The sequence below is a fragment of the Mesoplodon densirostris genome, chromosome 2 (genome assembly GCF_025265405.1).
Source record: "Mesoplodon densirostris isolate mMesDen1 chromosome 2, mMesDen1 primary haplotype, whole genome shotgun sequence".
NCBI lineage: Eukaryota > Metazoa > Chordata > Mammalia > Artiodactyla > Ziphiidae > Mesoplodon > Mesoplodon densirostris.
The window spans coordinates 154,801,259-154,817,354 of record NC_082662.1 but is presented as its reverse complement, the minus strand read 5'-3'; the positions used below and the strand labels follow the sequence as shown (position 1 = coordinate 154,817,354).

The 16,096-nt window shown below is 36.9% G+C and overlaps 1 protein-coding gene across 4 annotated transcripts in view; it reads right to left on the bottom strand.

Moving 5' to 3' along the window:
• ACBD6 (acyl-CoA binding domain containing 6) overlaps nucleotides 1–16,096 on the bottom strand; it is a 227,421-nt gene that overhangs the window by 163,463 nt on the left and 47,862 nt on the right. For 3 of the 4 annotated variants that reach the window (XR_009531216.1, XM_060091180.1, XM_060091181.1), the window contains exon 4: nucleotides 4,799–4,881. The exons of the other annotated variant lie outside the window; for it this stretch is intronic. Coding sequence is in view for 2 of the 3 variants with exons in the window: in XM_060091180.1 (XP_059947163.1) it covers nucleotides 4,799–4,881 (83 nt within the window). In the remaining variant the exon portion in view is untranslated. The remainder of the gene's footprint in view (nucleotides 1–4,798; nucleotides 4,882–16,096) is intronic. 4 annotated transcript variants of the gene reach the window in all.

Genomic DNA, 16,096 nt, shown 5'->3' with positions numbered 1-16,096 from the left:
TCTCAGTTATACAAGTCACTGAAAGTGATTCTCTGTTAAGTGCGTCAGTATATGTAGCACAGAAGCATTTGACTCTTTGCAAAGCCCTATACTTATTAACCAGAGCTTTTTCTGCCAGTCTGCAGTTTAAATGAAACACAACTGATCTCAAGACTAGAGTCACAAGATCTGTTACTCTCTTGTTTCTATAGTTCCAAACTCAGATCTAGTAGCATTGGTCTCCCTTCCTGGTTTGCCATTTTCTTCTGCAAAAGCAAACAACCTGTACCTAATTCCACAGTTAGGTGCTTTTAGCTCCCACCATCAGCCCTGTGCCCTGAGTCTCCACTGTGGGGACTCTATGCTTAGTAACAATACTAATAAAACTAATAGTTACAAAGTACCTTACGTTGTGCCACATACTATTCTAGGATGCCTGTGTATAAGTATTCATATAATCCACAAAAATGCTATATGAAAAAGCATAATATACTATAATCATCCCCATTTTATAGATAAGTAACTTGTCCAAGGTCACAGAGCTAATAAGAGATGGAACCACCATTTGAATTCCAGCAGGCTCCATAATTTCTTGTACTTAATTAGCCTCACCTTATATCTCCTCCATTATACTACAGAACAATTAACTAGCTTCAGAATGAGAAATTGGTGTCAGGGCTCTGGAAAATTAACACAGAGATCTGTACCTATGACATTATATTGTCACTTTCTGTGAAAGAGTGGAAATAAAGGTCAGAACCAAAACAGTCAGGGAGCAAGCTCAGAATTGGCCTCAGTGGCCCTTGGCCCAGGAACATTTACAATAAAACTAAAATGGGCCCTTAACTTATCACCTACAATGCATATTAGTCAGGAAGCTGCCACAACAATGGAGCCCAAGCCTTAGTAAAGGGGTTCATTATTAATTAATTTATTTATTTTTGCATGTTGGGTCTTCGTTTCTGTGCGAGGGCTATCTCTAGTTGTGGCAAGTGGGGGCCACTCTTCATCGTGGTGCGCGGGCCTCTCACTGTTGTGGCCTCTCTTGTTGCGGAGCACAGGCTCCAGACGCGCAGGCTCAGTAATTGTGGCTCACGGGCCTAGTTGCTCCACGGCATGTGGGATCCTCCCAGACCAGGGCTCGAACCCGTGTCCCCTGCATTAGCAGGCAGATTCTCAACCACTGCGCCACCAGGGAAGCCCAAGGGGTTCATTAGATACTGATTTTCCTAAACGTCAGAAATGTGGAGGGCTTCCCTGGTGGCGCAGCGGTTAAGAATCCACCTGCCAATGCAGGGGACAGGCTCACATGCCACAACTACCGAAGTCCGTGCACCTAGAGCCCGTGCTCCACAACAAGAGAAGCCAAAGCAACGAGAAGCCCGCGCACCGCAACGAAGAGTAGCCCCTGCTCGCCCCAACTAGAGAAAGCCCGTGCACAGCAATGAAGACCCAACGCAGCCAAAAATAAGTAAATAAATAAATTTTTTTAAATGTGGAAAAAATTAGAAGTTTATATATTAAAGTATCCAAAACAGACCTTCAAAATACATTTTTATGTTCTTTTTAATGGTTCTATACAAGAGAGGTTTTCCTTTCATCCAAGTTTACCATTTGATGTTTCTAAAATTATAAAACCTACTGTCACTTTCACCTCAGCTGAACATTAATTCTGCCAAGAAACTGCAATTAACCTCAACTAAAGCACAATTTTCTCTTCAAAAAATAAAACATCAGATATTAAATTTCACCAAAGTACAAGCAAAATTTGATTATACAAACTTCAACAAATAGCCTGTTTTCACTGTTGTAACTGTATTTATTCCTTCACTGGAATAAACGAACATTTCATTATACAATAACTTTTATCATGATCTAGTTTGTTATACTGGATTTGTTACAGAATGAATTCTGTAATATAAGAATATGACTAGTTGCTGTGATTTCTGATCTACTGTAGTGGTAACAAAACTACAGTTTGTAACTGAAAGGCTTTCCGTGGCTCTCTCACATTCATGTTCCTTACTGTTTCGTATCTTAACAATATGTTCCAGAATACAATGATTTAGATCCTATCATAAGAAGACTAATACTTGGATGACTTAATGAAATAAGGCCAAGACTAACCAGTTTTGCCAATAGCAGAGGCTCATATTTCAATCAACCAATAAGGTTTATTAAACATACTCAAATGTAGATGCCAAAAATACCAAAAACATACTATTCAAAAGTGAAGAAGCGGGCTTCCCTGGTGGCGCAGTGGTTGAGAGTCCGCCTGCCGATGCCGGGGACATGGGTTTGTGCCCCGGTCCGGGAAGATCCCACATGCCGCGGAGCAGCTGGGCCCGTGAGCCATGGCCGCTGAGCCGGCGCGTCTGGAGCCTGTGCTCCGCAACGGGAGAGGCCACAACTGTGAGAGGCCCACGTACCGAAAAAAAAAAAAAATGTGAAGAAGCTGAGAAGCACAAATATCCACAATATTTTGTCTCATCATAGGTTCATAATAAACGTGTGTTGAGTTGAATTAAAATCTCTCCTTTATGAAGATAAAGCTATATTATTTTGTCATTTTTCTCAAGATCAAAATTCTAAATATTGATTTAAATCTGAGTCACTTCTTTAGGAATTGGGTAGAGGATAAGCAGGTAGGTTAACTTTTCCAGTTTAGTTTAACTCTTAGGAATACTCCAATTACCGAGATATCTACTATCACATCAACAGGAGTACATTTGATTTGCTTTCTGTTCTGCAGAGCTACTGTGATCAGTCATGTCACTGGATATTACAAAAGAAACTGTATTCAATGTGTCATTTTGAAAAATACCAGAGTCTGGGAGCCCTTAAGGAAATCAGTACACAAAATAAAGATCACTATTTATAGATAAGTGATTGATATTATTAGAAAGTTAAGTATAGTGATTTTAAAAAAGCAAAGTTAAGAAATTATCTCCATTTAATTATCTAACTAGGAAAGTGGCCTATACATTTCTTTAGGAAAAGAGGTGAGGATGGGCATGCCTGATTTATGATACAGCCACTAGGCTAACTGTGTATGAGCCAGTCACTAAACTTTCAGCTCCTTGAGGGAAGCAGCTGTGGATACCTCCCAAGCTCTGGGCACTTTTACTAGGTACCTACTAAGTTCTGCGAACTTCCCCAGATACTGAGAATACACAGATGGATAAAATACTATCCTTGCTCTCCAAAAACTAACAGTTTAGCAGAAAGGACAAATATTTAAAAATTATAATCCAATGTAGCATAACGTCACAGATGCTATAACAAAAGTGTGAATAAAAGACTAGGCGAACACAGAGAAGGAATGACTAACCTCCCCTCCTAGAAAAATGACTCTAAGGGTTTACTGACTTGATTTGAACATTTAATAAACTTTGATTAATATGGTTAAGGTTCTAATACACCATTTTTTAGAAGCTCTAAGTAGAGAATATACAAATTAAGAACCCCCCAAACATGTTCTGATTCTATAAGGGTTAAGGGGAAGGGAGAGTTAAACTCTGAAAATGTTTTTTAAACTGTGCTTCCTCAAAACTACATGGGCTTCTCAGAGCTTTCATGGTACCTCAAAGGGATCAGGGTGGCAAATGTACTCCAGGCCAGCAGCATTCTTAAAGGGTATCTTTATCCCCCTCAAATCTCCATCAGTCTTCCACTATATCACCCCAAGTAGACATTTAATCTTAGTAAAAAGTGAAGTGCTTGCTATGCAAATAGATTCAAGACAGGGCCCTTAGTATTAACTGGAAACTATAAGCATTTGAAGTTTTTGATTCATAGGGCTATCAATAGCTTTCCTTCTAGAATGCTACCTGGGAGTTCTTATCACTACTTCTTTATGTGGTGAATAATGTCAGCAACTCTTTTGCAAGAGTGAAGCATAAAATTTTGGTACAATTTCCTCTTCATTCTATGAAGATAGATATTTCCCTTCAATTTAGGTGAACTCAATTTTCCACTTGAAAATCAGAGCTCATTTATTTCATGTTAATAAGTAAGAAAAGTAAAGCTCAGATGACGCAGAAGGGTAAGAGCATCAGAAGTTCCTATTTCTTGTTTTTGCTTGTAAAGTAACAATCTTAGAAGAATGTGTCACATGGCTTTAAAGCAAGATAGAATCCTTTTTCTGATTTACACAGTATGTAAAGAAAACGATAATCCAAGAAATTTCATACATAACATACAAAATTTAAGGACCTTTGTTAAATAATGCAAAATGACCTTTAAAATTTTTTTAATTTTGTTAAAAATACATGACATAAAATTTATCATCTTAACCATCTCTAAGTGTCCGGTTTGGTAGTATTAAGTATATTCACATTGTTGTGCAACCAGTCTCCAGAATTTTTTCATCTTGTAAAGTTGAAATGATTTTTAACTTGTAGCTAGAATAAATAAACTACAGAAATTAAAATATTTCAAAGAAATAACGATATTTTGAGGAAAACTAATGAGAACAACAACAAAAATCCATAGCTTTAGATTGAGACACAAAACCTTGCCCTACCAACTACTTATGTGGGAGAAAGGTTATTACCTGGCACTGATTCAGATACTTACAGATTTTAAAGATTATACACATAAAAATTTATTTCCTGCCATTTATTATCCTCCTAGAGATACCACCAAATCGGTTTCATGTTAAGAAAAAGTTCTTCAAATGGAAGTTTTGGGTATTAAATAAATAAATAAATTTATAAACACACACACACACACACACACACACACAAATGTATACATACACACAATACTATACATATATGTATATACCCCTATTGTTGAAGACCAGAAAAGAATTTACCTGATGATTTCTTCGTGATACAGAGAACTAACAACTGGCCCACCAAAACCAATATTTGCTTCTTTTCCTTTCTTCTCTGGTGACTGTGGTTGGGGGGGGAATTGGTGGAAAAAAGACACATGGATTAAAGCAGTGTGCATTTAAACCGGTTGCAAAATACTACTCTGTTAAGGAACACTAATATTTGATGATCCACCATTTCTCTAAGGCCCTAGTGACAATTTTAGGATGGCATGAGAAAGGCAGGAGGACTCTCAGGTCATCACAGCAGCAGAATGAATACCCTCTAGCAAGCTAAGGTTATTCCACTACTGCCTTCTGGAGCCACTTAAGAGCCATTCCCCTAGCTGATTATGTTAGCTATGTTCATTGTGGAAAACAGAGACATTCAGTGTGGAAAAATGAAAATAAAATATGAAATATAAATACCAGACCTGAATGTGATCAGGAAAATCATATCTAGGTTAACAAAATTAAAGTTCCCAAATAAGAAACTAAATTGTAATAAAACTTAAAATTTAACCATAAAAAAATAAAGAAAATATTTTTAGGTGGCAAGAAGGAAGGATGAGAAGGTAGAAGGGAGGAAAGAGGTTGAGATCTAAAATAAAAGAAAAAAGCAAACTCATGGAAACGCTTTCCAAAATCAAGTATTCAGTAGGCTCTGTCCCTCTATGTTCTTAAAAAGCACAAGGTTAAGATTAAATTTAAAAATAAGATTCTTCCAAAACATGTACGTAGAAGCAGTGAACCTGGATATTACTGTTGTCTGGAAGATCAAATTGCAACCTGTGCAAAAGCCCACATCTCTTGCAATATTGACAGTTTTTAGATCAGGACACCCTACAAAAATAAAAACTCTGATTCTGAACATAAATAGTATCTTAGAGTCAAAATTACTTTTATTATTTAATTTGACTGCAAAAATAATTAGTTTCACTTCAGAAAAATATAGACAGTTCCCTTATACGTGTTCTTTTTTCTTACTTTAAAGAAGGGGTTTTGCTTTATTGTTGCTATTTTTTTTGTTTCTTTCTTTTGGTCTGTGAACCACTGGGCTGAGGAAAAGATCCTGTAGGCAGCATATTCTGTTAGTTCGTAACACCATTAGAGGAACTAAAGTTTCAAGAAATGGTGCAGATTTTTGAGGTGAAGAAGTCGGTTATCAATTTATGACAGAAACAAAGGTATAATGTCATAAACAACAACTACCATCATGATTAAATAATAAAGTATATAAAGTACAATAGCCTGATGTTGGCAAAAATGAAGCACAGGGGCTTCCCTGGTGGCGCAGTGGTTGGGAGTCCGCCTGCCGATGCAGGGGATGCGGGTTCATGCCCCGGTCTGGGAAGATCCCACATGCCGCGGAGCGGCTGGGCCCGTGAGCCATGGCCGCTGGGCCTGCGCGTCCGGAGCCTGTGCTCCGCAATGGGAGAGGCCACAACAGTGAGAGGCCCGCGTACCACAAAAAAAAAAAACAAAAAACAAACAAACAAACAAAAAAAAGAAGCACAAAGTAAATGCAAGTTCCCTCTCTCCTCTGAGGACCAGTCTTAGAGCATAAATGCTGCAAAGAATTTTCAGGACAGAGAATGTCTTCCCTTATACTAAAAAAGCACAGTCCAAAGGGAGAACTTACTTTATTTAATCCAATTACATTCTAAATACATACTCCATTAGTAGGATAAAGCTGAAACATACTTGCTGCCCAAGAGATGCTTGCTAAATGAATAACAAAATTGGAAATGAGAAAACTGGATACCAAAGGAAACAGAGAGAGAGAATCAAGTATAGAGTGTCAAGCACAGTTTCCTGAAAGAGAACTGGCTCCAAGAAGATAACACAGCAGAAAATCTAGGTGACCTTAGGTTTGCAATCACTTTTTAGAGACAACACCAAAACCATGATCCATGAAAGAAAAAAACTGATGTTAGTGTTTATTAAAATTAAAAATGTCTGCTCAGTGAAAGACACCATTAAGAGAATGAAATGACAAACCACAAACTGGGAAAAAAACCTTTGCAAACACAAATCTATTAAAGGACTGGTATTCAAAATATATTTTAAAAGACTCTTAAAACTCAACAACAAGAAAACAAATAGAAAATTACAGGCCAATATTGATGGTGAACATAGATGTAAAACTCCTCAAGAAAATATTAGCAAACCAAATTCAACAAAACATTAAAAGGATTAAACATCATGATCAAGTAGGATTTATCCTAGGAATGCAAAGATGGCTCAACACCCACAAATCAATGTGATACATCACATTAACAAAATTAAGGATAAGATCATATGATCATCTCAATGGATGCAGAAAAAGCATTTGATAAAATTCATGATAAAAACTGTGAACAAAGCGGGTACACAGGGAATGTACCTCAACATAATAAAGGCCATATATGACAAGCCCACAACTAACATCATACTCAACAGTAAAAAGTTGAAAGCTTTACCTCTAAGATCAGGAACAAGACAAGGATGCCCATTCTTACCACTTTTATTCAACAATGTATTCGAAGTCCTAGCCACAGCAATTAGGCGAGAAAAATAAATAAAGGCACCCAAATTAGAAAGGAAGAAGTAAAATTATCTCCTTTCATAGACAACATGATCGTATACACAGACAACCCTAAAGACATACTCCCCCCCGCCACCAATCAATGTGTTAGAGGTAACAAATGATTCCAGAAAAGTTACAGGATACAAAATTAACATACCAAAATCATGTCATGTCTGAGGGAGACAGAAGATAAAAAAGTTTTCTAATATTAAAAAGTGATGAATGCTATAGAAAAAAAATTAGTGTAGGGAAGAGGGTTGGAATTTTAAATAAGATGGTCTGGGAGGGCCTCACTGAGAAGGTCATTTGAATAAAGACATAAAGGAAGTCAACAAGTGAGTCCTGCACATATCTGGGGGAAATTGTCCCATGAATAGGAAACAGCCATTGCAAAGGCCCAGTGGTGAGGGTATGCTTAGAATGTTAGAGAACTGAGGTGTTCATGTCTTTTGCCAGAAAGCAATTAGTGTATTTTAGGGGGCAAGACTAGAAGCAAAAACACACGGTTGTTCACAAGACAGTCACAGTTTCTATCAGTGTCATTCACTGAAACCCTTAATGTGAAGTAAGCAATTCAGAATAGATACCTGTGGTTTGCTTGGTAATTATTTGCTGTGAAAATACATACTACTAATTAGGAGTTACATGGTATTGGAAAGGGATGAGTATATTTCTTTCACTTAGTTAACAGCCTTTAGTTTTTAGAGTAGTCTTTTTTTTTTTGTGGTACGCGGGCCTCTCACTGTTGTGGCCTCTCCCGTTGCAGAGCACAGACTCCGGACGCGCAGGCTCAGTGGCCATGGCTCACAGGCCCAGCCGCTCCGCGGCATGTGGGATCTTCCCAGACCGGGGCACGAACCCGTATCCCCTGCATCAGCAGGCGGACTCTCAACCACTGCGCCACCAGGGAAGCCCTATAGTAGTTTTAAATTTAAAGAAAAATGAGCAGAAGGTACAGAGTGTTCTCATATACCCCTCTCCCCAATTTTCCCCTATTTTAACATCTTGCATTAGTGTGGTACATTTGTTACAATAGATGGGCCAATATTAACACACCGTTATTAGTTAAAAGTCACAGTTTACATTAGGGTTCATCTTTTGTGTTGCATATGGGGTTTTTTTTGTTGTTTTTTTTTGTTTTTTTTTTTTAATTTTTTTTTTTTTTTGCTGTACGCGGGCCTCTCACTGCTGTGGCCTCTCCCGTTGCGGAGCACAGGCTCCGGACACACAGGCTCCGTGGCCATGGCTCGTGGGCCCAGCCGCTCCGCGGCATGTAGGATCTTCCGGGATCGGGGCACGAACCCGTGTCCCCTGCATCGGCAGGCGGACTCTCAACCACTGCGCCACCAGGGAAGCCCCTGCATATGGGTTTTGACAAGTGTATAATGATATGTGTCCACATTACAATATCATTCAGAATAGATTCACTGCCCTAAAATTCCTATGCTCCAGTTATTCATCCCTCTCTCCCTCTGAAGCCCTGGCAACTACTGATGTTTTTACTGTCCTCAGTTTTACCTTTTCCAGAACATCATACAGTTGGAATCATACAGTATGTAATCTTTCTTTCACTTAGCAAATCATTTTAAGTTCCTTCATGTCTTTTCATGGTTTGATAGACCATTTCTTTAAAAAAAAAAAAAAAAAAAACTCTTAGCTGTTGGGGAAAAAAACCCATAAAACTTACCGTCTTAACCATTTTTACGTGTAAAGTTCAGTAGTGTTAACTATATTCTACCTCCCCTGTATCAAAACAAAAGATTTTTCTCCAATATTCACCATAAGAATGTGGTGGGCCCTGGGGGTCAAAACCCATGAAAGCAGGGGGCCTTCCTAAGGCTGAGCCCCTGGAAGCTTTTAGCTCTTGAGCTAGTCCACACTCAGCCTGCAGCAATTTATCAATTACCATTTAAGTGTTCCTACCAGTTCACGGTTCAAACAGCTTTGTTCCCAATAAGCAGATCTCGAGTGTGATTCTATGTATTCACCTGTCACCATTTGGGGAGTGGCAGTTTGCCCTATGACCTCAAATCTCAGATTAATCTAAGAATAGTCCATGATTTTCAGTTTGGTCAGATTTTTGCTGTTGTTGAAGACAGGAGAGATGATTTCCAAGTTCTTTACATGTCAGAGCTGAAACTGGAAGTTCAATTGTCTTTTGAAGACATTTTAAAATAAAGAAAAAAAGGCTTCTATTTACCCACATATTTGTCACTTCCAGTTGTCTTCGTTCCTTTAAGCAGGTCTAAATTTCCATCTTATACACTTTTCCTTTTGCCTGAAGAAGTTCCTTTAACATTTATTGTAGTGCATGTCAGTCAGCAATGAATTATCTCTGCTTTTGTTTGTCTGAAAAATCTTTATTTTACCCTTACTTTTTTTTTGTATTGACATGAGATTCACATAATATAAAATAAGTCATCTAAAAATATACAATTAGCACAGGGAACTCTACTCTGTGCTCTTTGGTGACCTAAATGGGAAGGAAATGCAAAAAAAGAGGAGATGTATGTATACATATGGCTGATTCACTTTGTTGTACAGCAGAAAGTGACACTGCAGTGTAAATCAACTCTACTCCAATGAAAAAAAATTTAAAAAATAAAAACTAGACAAAATAAACAGTTTCCCCCTTTTAAAAAACAAAATATATATATACAATTGAGTGGCATTTAGTACACTGACAATGTTGTACAACCACCAGCTCTATTTAGTTTCAAAACATTTCCATCATCCCAAAACAAATCCTTGAGCCCATTAAGCAATCACTCTCATTCCTCTTCCTCCTAACCCTAGAAACCATCAATCAGCTTTCTGTCTCTATGGATTCACCCATTCTGGATACTTCATATAAATGGAATCACACAATATGTGATCATATGTGAGCATGTATCAGTACTTCATTCCTTCCTATGGTTGAGTAATACTCTAACATATATATATATATATATATATATATATATATACTCTATATTATATATCCATTTATCAGTTGATGGACACTTGGATTGTTTGTACCTTTTGACTATTATTGTGCTATGAACATTTGTGTACAGCTATTTGAGTACCTGTTTTTAATTCTTTTGGGTATATATACCTAGGAGCAGAATTGCAGGGTCATATGGTAATTCTATGTGTAACTTTTGGAAGAACCACCAAACTATTTTCCACAGCACCTGCACCATTTTACATTCCCACCAACAATGTAAGATGGTTCCAATTTCTCCACATCCTTGCCAACGCTTGTTATTATCTGTCTTTTTTATTATAGTCATCTTAGTGTGTGTGAAGTAATACCTCCCTGTGGTTTTGATTTGCATTTCCCTAATAACTAATATTTCATGTGATTGTGGGTCATTCTCTTTGGAGAAATGTCTATATTCAACCCATTTATTAGTTATCTTTTATGAGTTATTCATATATTCTGGATACTAGATCTTTATCAGATATGATTTGCAAATATTTCCTCCCTTTCTGTAGAATGTCTTTTTACTTTTTTGGATAGTATTTTTTGGATAGCAGAAAAATTTTAATATTGATGCAGTCCTGTTTATCATCTTTTCTTTGGTTGCCTGTGTTTCTGCTGTCATATCTAAGAATCCATGGCCAAATCAAAAATCACTGAGCTAAGTACCTATTTACTTCAGTCAATATAGTTCTAATTCATATTTTTTTAGGTCGTTTATCCCTTTTGAGTGAATTTTTGTATATAGTGTGATATAAGAATGCACCTTCATTCTTTTGTATGTGGATATCCAGTTGTCCCAGCATCATCTGTTTAAGAGATTCTTCTTCTCCACTGAATGGTCTTGGCATCTTCATCAAAAATCAATTGACCATAAATGTGAGCATTTATTTCTGGACTTAATTCTATTCCACTGGTCCATGTGTCTATCTTTATGCTGGTACAACACTGTTTTAATTACTGTTATTTTGTAGTAAGTTTTGAAATTGCAGGTGTGAATTCTCCAATTTTGTTCTTTTTCAATATTGTTTTGATTATTTAGGCCCCTTTATAATTCCATATATATCTGAGGATCAGCTTTTCCATTTCTGCAAAAATGGCAGTTGGAATTTTGATAGACTGCATTGAATCTGTAGGTCACTTTAGGTAGTACTGCCATCTTAACAATATAAAATATTTCAATCTATGAACATGGGATGTCTTTCCATTTATCTAGGTCTTCTTTGTCTCAGCAACGGTTTATGGTTTTCAGTGTAAAATCTTTCACCTCCTTTTAAAACTATTCCTGGGTATTTTATTATGTTGTATGCTACTGTAAATGGAATAGTTTCCTTAGTTTCCATTTTGGGGTGTTCACTGCTGGCGTATATTAACGCAACCAATTTTTCCATGTTGATATCGTATCTTGCAACTTTGCTGAATGTTTATTAACTCTAGTCGTTTTTGGTGGTTTTTTTGGATTTTCTGTATTTAGGATGATGTTATCTGTGAACAGAGACAGTTTTACTTCTTTCTTTCCAATTTGGATGCTGTTTATTTTCTTTTTCTCGTCTAATTGCTCTGGCTAGAATTTATAGTACATGGTAAAAGAAAGCATCCTGTCTTATTCCTGATCTTAAGGGGAAAGCTTTCCATTTTTCATCCTTGAGTATAATGTCACCTGTGAACTTTTCATAAACAACCATTTTCATGGTAAGCAAATCACCTTCATTCCTGAAAGCTATTTTAACTGGTATAGATTATAAGTTGATAGTTTTTTCCTTTTGATGCTGCCCTATTGATCTGACTATTGAAGTCTGCTGCAGTTCTTACATTTGTTCCTCTGTATCATTTTTTTTTGTTTTGGTATGCATGCTTTTAAGAGTTTCTCTTTTTCACTGATTTTCAACAATTTGATTATGATGTGTCACGGTATCATTTTATTTACGTTTCTTCTGCTTGACATTCATTGAGTTTCTTATTCCATTGGTGTATGGCAGTGATTCTCAAGTAGGGGAGTTTTTCTTTTTTTTCTTTTTTTTGCCCCTATCCTCCATTTGGTTGTCACAAGTGGTTGGTCTTATTGGCACCTAGTGAGTAAAGATCAGGGTTACTACTAAACATCCTACAATGCACAGGACAGCCTTCCACAGCAAAGAATTACCCAGCCCCAAATGTCAATAATGCAAAGGCTGAAAAACTCTGGTTTATGGTTTCATCAAATGTTTAAAATTTTCAGCCATTATTTATTAAATTTCTTCTGTCTTCTCTCTCACTTTTTCTCTTCTTTAAGGGATTCCGATTATATGTATATTTGTTCAGTCTTTTTATGCTCTGTGCTTCATTTCTGTTTCACCTGCTATATCTTCAAGTTCACTGATCTTTTCTTATGCAATGTCTAATCTGCTGTTAATTCTTTCCAGTGTATTTTTCATTTCAAATGTTAACTCTCATCTCCACAAGTTCCATTTGGGTCTTTCTGTATCTTCTGTATCTCTCTCCATTGTGTTCATGTTTTCCTCTATTTTCTTGAATATACAGAATATATTTATAATAGCTGTTTTTCATCTTTATCATTTCTGTATCTGCTTTCACTGACAGGTTTTTCTCCTGGTTATGGATATTTTCCTGCTACTTTTGCATGCTTGAAAGACTTTTACCATAAGCCAGTTATTATAAATTTTACACTCTTGTTTTTGTTGTGTTCTTTTAAATTATGTTAGACTTTGTTTGGGCATTAATTCAGTTACATGGAATCAATCTGATCCTTTCAAGGCTCATTTTTAAGCTTTGTTAAGGCAGGGGCAGAGCAGCCTTTAATCTAGAGCTTAATTTAGCCCCAGTACTGAAGTGAAATCCTTCAGAGGCCTCCACCATATGCCCCATACACTACATTTTCTTTCCACTCTGACCAGTAGGAAATGAAAGAGTCTCAGTCCTATGTCAACTCCACGAATTGTATGGCTTGCTGCTTTCTTGTATTTCATTCTCCAGCCTGTTAGTTTCCTCTCACACATACATAGATTAGTATTCAGCCAGAGAGACCCTTCTATAGATCTCTGGAACTCTCCCTCTGTATGCAAAAGCATCCTCTCTAGTATGCAGCCCTGTATATTCAGTCTGGCTCAAATTGGCAAGGTGACCAAGCTCTTTTGGATCCCCCCTCCCTGCGCTGAAATTGCTTCCAGATAATAAGCTGAGGAAACTGTAGGATTTACTTTGTTTCTCTTCTCTCATAGTTTCATACGACTTTCAGTGCATTGTCTGAAAAATCATTATTTCAACTACTGTGTCTTGTTTTCTTCCTGTTTAAAATAAAAGGGTAAATCTTGTCCCTATTATACCACCATGCCCAAGAGCAGAAGTTCCAAAAACATTAATTTAAAAACCAGCATAATATTCCATGAAGTAATGTACCATAATTTACTTAAACATTATCTGACAACTGTCTATTTAGGTATTTTCATTTTTTCATTCATAAACAAAGATATGATGAATACCTTTGTACATAAAGCATAATACAGTTTTAATTAAAATCGTCAGGGAAAAAACTGACTCTATAATTTGATTATAGTGCATTCTAAGTATATTTCTTCCTAGGATTAATTCCTCTTTCTGCAGCAACTGCACAGGCATATTAGAATGGTGACAATTTTGGGAAGGTGGGGTGGGAGATTATATCAGAGGCAAAAAAATTTTTTTAAATAATCTGCCATTATCAGATTGAATTCAGAGTAAAGGTGCCAAAGATGCATTAGTTTTGTTCTCCATCCACTTCATCTATAAGAAGGGCCAAACTTTGGCTACTTTTACTGTCTTGATTTCCACTCCAATGAAATGCTTCTCATAGAGGTTTAAGAACTTTATTCCATTTCTCTCTACTCAAAATCCATTAAGTTATTTTTATGTTGCATCAGCAGTTAAAGAAAGAGACTCCAATTTGGCAGCCAATAGGATAACACTTGCCAGTTCTTATATTGCCTGAGACTGTATTATTTGAGACACTGAAATGCTCCTTCACTCAAGGGGGAAAGGTAAGTTGTTGGCTGAATCTTTATCACTTGATTCAGATTCTACCTTAGTCAGTTGCTGGGTTGGGTCAAGATGTAAAACCTTGTGAAACGTTCTATCTGAAAAATAACTGTTCCAAAGATTATTATCAGGCTAATATGGGCAAGGAAGGAGTTTCTTGCTTCCATGTGCTACCTTTCTTGGCTTCTGCTTTATTGGTTTGTTTGCTTAATTTGTTTATAGGTCTAGCTATAGGAATTTGGGTAAATTAATCTCTCTGCCTCTGTTTCCTCATTTATAAAAATAAAAGTAATAGTACCTATCTCATATGGGTGTTTCCAAGATATAAAATATATATGTAAAACCAACAGTGCCCAGCACAAAGTAGACACTATGTAAGTGTTAACTGATATATAATTATTATTATTAGTCACAATATGGCCATTTCTCCAAAATGAAAATGTCTCAGCAACACAGATGCAAGATATTTGATGTGGTGACCAACAATACAGAACCACAAGTCTTTATCTAATAGTTTTAAACTTCTGATTCTCCTGGTAAAACAACAGATCCCCAAACCAACCAACGAACGACACTGTCATTCGGGGGGGGGGGGGGCGGGGGGGAAGGAAACTAGGACTTCAGGAGCGTCTTCCATGTGCTTTGCACTTTATATATATTATCCAATTCCAACTTCAAAACAATTCTATAAAATTGGCATTTTTACTGTATCTCATGCAACCTAAGACATCACCAATTATAAAAAGTACCACTATTTTCTATAATGCTAAGAAAGACAACACAGCAAATTAAATATAGTACTCCATCAATTTTAAAACACATCTATAATTTTTAAAATGTTAGAAACTGAATAAATGTTTGCCTTATATTTGATAAAATATATCTCCATTTTACAGATGAGAAAACTGAAGATAAAGAGAGGTGAAATACCCAATGCCTCATAGTAAGTGCAGAATTGAGTCCCAAACCAAGATCTTCTGGTATCCAAAGACTACTCTTTCTATTAAACTACACCACCTCTCCAAGCTATTTTAGAAACCATTATCAAATAATTACAAATATTCTGATTTAAAATCTTGTTCTGTCTCAAGTGTACATTTAAAAGATTTTTAGGGGCTTCCCTGGTGGCGCAGTGGTTGAGAGTCTGCCTGCCGATGCAGGGGACATGGGTTCGTGCCCCGGTCCGGGAAGATTCCACATGCCGCAGAGCGGCTGGGCCCGTAAGCCATGGCCGCTGAGCCTGTGCTTACGGAGCCTGTGCTCTGCAACAGGAGAGGCCACAACAGTGAGAGGCCCTCGTACAGCAAAAAAAAAAAAAAAAAAAAAAGGAACACCAGTTTAGCATTATATTTCCTGAACTGTGGCCAATGTGGTGCCAATGCATAAAGGAAATGTATTCATAATTAATTGTTCAGAAATACAATTACAATCAATGAATCTTCAAATCTTTTTTGTTATTCTTCTCTTATTACTGTCAGACTTAATCAGGTCAGTCTTCTAAAAAATAAAAAAGGCAATGTAGTTTTATAGTTAAAAATTTTCAAAGTAGATATAAGCAAAACCTTCAAAAAGTTTCAGAAACTCTCTTTGCATTTTCTAACTCTATACCAAGGCATGGCACGACTGCCCCCAGGGAAAGAAACCTGGGCAGACAGTAATTGTATTTGACAGCAGCAATTACATGCAAGGTTGGAGATTAGAAGACCATTAATGTGTGTGCAATAATTGCTCTGGTATTTTCTGTTACTACTGA